Source organism: Galeopterus variegatus, unplaced genomic scaffold (assembly GCF_000696425.1).
Source record: "Galeopterus variegatus unplaced genomic scaffold, G_variegatus-3.0.2 Scaffold724, whole genome shotgun sequence".
In the NCBI taxonomy this organism is placed as follows: Eukaryota; Metazoa; Chordata; class Mammalia; order Dermoptera; family Cynocephalidae; genus Galeopterus; species Galeopterus variegatus.
The window spans coordinates 97,302-101,625 of record NW_007726835.1 but is presented as its reverse complement, the minus strand read 5'-3'; the positions used below and the strand labels follow the sequence as shown (position 1 = coordinate 101,625).

Sequence of the window (4,324 nt, the reverse complement as noted above, 5' to 3'; positions counted from 1 at the left end):
ACAAAACAAACAAACAAACAAAAAAAAAAAAAAAAAACTGGCCCTTGTTTCTAGCCCCATCTATGCTTTTAGAAATGCTAGCAAGATTTTAAGTTTCAGCTATACTGAGTGTAAATTCCTTTAATATAAATCTTGACTTGTTGAGCAAATAAAGACACACTTTGGGTGATATTTGTACCCATTTGAATAAGATAGAAGAGTCTATTGATTGCTGAGAAAACAAAGATGACCCAAAGGCAGCCACATAAAACTGCCTAACAGTTAATGGGTCCCAGAAGACCCTATGAGAATAAGAATTCCCTAAAGAAAAAAATGATTGAGATGGATAAAGCAAGTACTAAAAAGTTATTCTTTGTTGAATAATTGTATCAGTGGGATGCAGATACAGTTATCTTGTGAAATACAGCTGGTTTATTCAGGGTCAAGGTCTTTTTAACAGGCTTTGTTCTGTAAACATACTTTCTCTTTTTTAGTCTCTGTTTGATCCTGGGAACCAGGAGTACATCTAGACATATTTCACAGAAAGAATTTACTTGATTTTGCTGTTTAAAAAAATTGTCTTACTGATAGAAACTCACTTGGCAATGGGTCAGGGTTCCCAAGATTGACTGGGGATGGTGGATGGCAGTATCAACTGTGTGCCCTGCAGTGGATCCCTGAATGCGGCACCTTTTTGTATGTTGGCATGCATTTCTTTTCTCACATGGTCCCTTTTCTTTGGAAGTTTCATCACACTAGCTGATCCTCTGGTCTTGAAGTTCTTTTTGGTTAGAAGGTGTTTGGTGCTTCCCCACCCTCCCCCACCTTTATCTACTAGCCTCCCAAAGACTTAGTTTGCTTTGCATGCCTATTTTAGTGGAATGGCAATAGTTTGGTTGTTTTGAGCATGTCTTTTAATTTTTATTTGCGTAATCCTAATTTCTATTTCCTTTCTTTCCTGGATGTCTGCTGCACCTTGTTTCGCCTCCTCCATTCATCACGACGCCATGGTTCCGCTGCTCCATAACAATGCATTATGAACCTGCCACTCCCATATGCAAACACCTACCCTTCCCTCCAACCTACATCCCTCCATCAATGGGCATCGTTGTCCCACAAACAATTTGTGGTGGATGTCACAATGCTTATTATCCAATTAGGGTGAAAATTCCTTCCTACAGGCAACCGTGGCAAAATTGGGGCCTCTCCCTCGTGTTCTTGCTGATATCACCAAGTCTCTGACTAATCCTACACCAATACAACAGCAACTGAGACGCTTCACTGAGCATAACTCCAGTCCAAATGTCAGTGGAAGCCTCTCCTCTGGGCTGCAGAAAATATTTGAAGACCCCACTGACAGGTATGAAAGAGAGTGTTTGAACTAGAAAAAGATAAGGTTTATATTTGGCAGAAAAATATTTAACTTATTTGTTGAATTTTACAACTTTAAAGTCATGAGCAATGGAAAAGAATTTTCTGACCTAGATAAATTGTTTGTCATAGTAATGCACAAGATCTGGGATAACTTATTTTCTAGAATGATAGTATAGAGTTATATTCAATAAAAGTAATTTTTAAAAATCTGTGTCCTAGGGCTGGCCAGTTAGCTCAGTTGGTTAGAGCACAGTGTTATAACACCAACCTTAAGGGTTCAGATCCCCATACTGGCCAGCTGCCAAAAAGAAAAATAAAAAAATAAATGTGTGTCCTGCTTAATGGAAGACTAAGGGCTTTATGAAATTGATGTTTTTAAATATTGTGACACTCAAAACTCTAGAGAACTCACTGAAAACCATTTTATACCTAGCCACGTCAGCTGGACAGTTGGATACAGTGTTGATGCTTAGACCTTGTTTTCTATTTTGGCAAGACTTGTGCCTTTAGCTGGGACCCTTTTATTATGCACTCAGAGCTTTTCCCCTTGAAGGTTTAGACAGACACAATTAAATATGAATTGGAATGTCTTGGGAGAATTTAGAATCTAACTAGGAAATTATTGGAATTCTGGTAAAAACTGAAAAAAAGTGACAGGGTGGTATATACAGTGTTATTCTCTACCTTTGAGGAAAAACTAAAAATGCCAGATTTTATTCTAAGAATTATAATGATGAAATCTGAGTTTCTAAAGAAATGTAAATATCCACATTGGGCCTGTGAACCTGCAGAAGAGTTCATGTGCCTGAATTGAAAAATCTTAACTATGTTGAATTTGCCTCAAGAGTAATTAAGGGTCCCTTCCTGTTCCACAGTGATTTGCATAAACTAAAATCTCCAAGCCAGGACAACACAGACAGCTATTTCAGAGGGAAAACATTATTGCTGGTTCAGCAAGCCTCTTCCCAGAGCATGACTTATTCTGAAAAAGATGAAAAGGAAAGTAGCCTTCCTAATGGTAGGAGCATCTCCCTCATGGACCTCCAGGACACTCATGTTCCAGTGGAGCATACATCTGTCATGCTTGATGTGCCTATGCGCTTGACTGGAAGCCAGCTTTCCATAACCCAGGTGGCCAGCATCAAACAATTGCGGGAAACCCAGAGCACCCCCCAGAGTGCCCCCCAAGTGCGAAGGCCCCTGCACCCAGCCTTGAACCAACCAGGCAGCCTCCAGCCCTTGTCATTCCAGAACCCTGTGTATCACCTCAGTAATCCAATTCCAGCAATGCCAAAGGCCTCTGTAGATTCCAGTTTGGAGAACCTAAGCACTGCCAGTTCCAGAAGCCAAAGTAACAGTGAAGACTTCAAACTCAGTGGACCCAGCAATAGCAGCATGGAGGATTTCACCAAACGTAGCACTCAGAGTGAGGACTTCTCCAGGCGGCACACTGTGCCAGACAGACACATACCTCTTGCCCTGCCACGACAAAATAGTGCTGGGCAGGCCCAAATCCGAAAAATGGACCAGGCTGGGTTAGGTGCCCGAGCCAAAGCCCCGCCATCCCTGCCACACAGTGCTTCCTTACGTAGCACCGGGAGCATGTCAGTGGCGTCTGCAGCCCTGGTGGCCGAACCTGTGCAGAATGGGAGCCGGTCCCGGCAGCAGTCCTCTTCTTCCAGAGAGAGCCCTGTTCCCAAAGTGAGAGCAATTCAGAGACAACAAACACAGCAGGTAGGGGTGAGTGCTGGAGGGGTCTGGTTTCTACTCGGTCCAACTGTTTCTTTGGTTCTTTATACATAAATCATTGGGGAATCTAGTTGCTAACAAGGTTTTCACTTTAAAATATTGCAACCTTTAAATGGAAATAGGAAACAAAAGTTGGGGAGGCTTCTGGCTAGATGAGAGAGCAGAAGGTACTTGGACTCATTACCCTTAGGAGATTCTAACAAACACGCAGGTCCTTTCTATCTCTTCAAGCAGCAGAGCTACTGTACCTCAGTTTGCACTTAGAACAAATCTGTGATGTTGAATGAATAATTAGACACTTAAACTATGAAATCTGTAGCCCAAATCAACTATATTTTGGGAATCTGGAAATAAATCCTTCTTAATTTTTTCCTTAAGCTTCCAGAATAAAGTTTTGTATTCTGAGCCAAGAGTTTAATGAAACTGCTCCCTACTCCATCCCCCAGCTCCCTCTGGAAATATCAAGTCCCATGTGCCTTTTCCTGGAAATGGCTAGAAAAATAAACAATTGAACACCTATAGAGGCAAGGTAAAGGACAGGGTAAAAAGAAACACAGGTGGCTGACAAGTATTTTAAACATTTGCAATCCTTTATATTTCCATTTACATGGACAAGCCCAACTGGTATCACACCCAATCTTAATATAATGAGATTTCCAAACTTTTTTCTTGACAAATACTTGTAAAAAGGTTTGCCAAGAATTTAATCATTTGTTCCTTACATATCACATTTTAAGGCACCAATACATATTTTACCCCTTGAAACAAACTAATAACCTTAGGTATGTGTATATATCTTTCACCTGAAAAGATTTTTCTCCTAAAAAGCTTCGTGTTCATTTACTTTTTTTTTTAATTAAATTATACTTTATAAGTACTAGGGAGCTCGTGATTAAAAGAGTTCTGTGACAAATCCTTTTATGCAGCAAAATAACTGGGCAGGGAGACTGCAATAAAATCCTAGTGTATCTCTTTAATATATTTGCATTTTTACCAGTAGGTACTTACTGATTTGGCTGCTTCTGCCTCCAGTCTGCTATGATCAGAGCTCCTTGCCCCTATTTTTATAGTTTTTTTTTTTTTAAAGGAACATTTACAGAATCCTTGGGTACAGAAGTATAGGAAGGGCTGAAAAACATGACTAGCTTAAGCTGATTCTGGGCAGAACCTCCTAGTTGGCCATTCTTTCCTGAGAAATAATGTTTTCTTCAGTCTTATATTT

At 40.3% G+C, this 4,324-nt stretch overlaps 1 protein-coding gene across 1 annotated transcript in view; it reads left to right on the top strand.

The window, feature by feature from the left end:
- RASAL2 (RAS protein activator like 2) overlaps positions 1-4,324 on the top strand; it is a 105,727-nt gene that overhangs the window by 88,532 nt on the left and 12,871 nt on the right. The window contains exons 12-13 of the mRNA XM_008571818.1: positions 1,140-1,339; positions 2,229-3,087. Coding sequence (XP_008570040.1) covers positions 1,140-1,339; positions 2,229-3,087 — 1,059 coding nt within the window. The remainder of the gene's footprint in view (positions 1-1,139; positions 1,340-2,228; positions 3,088-4,324) is intronic.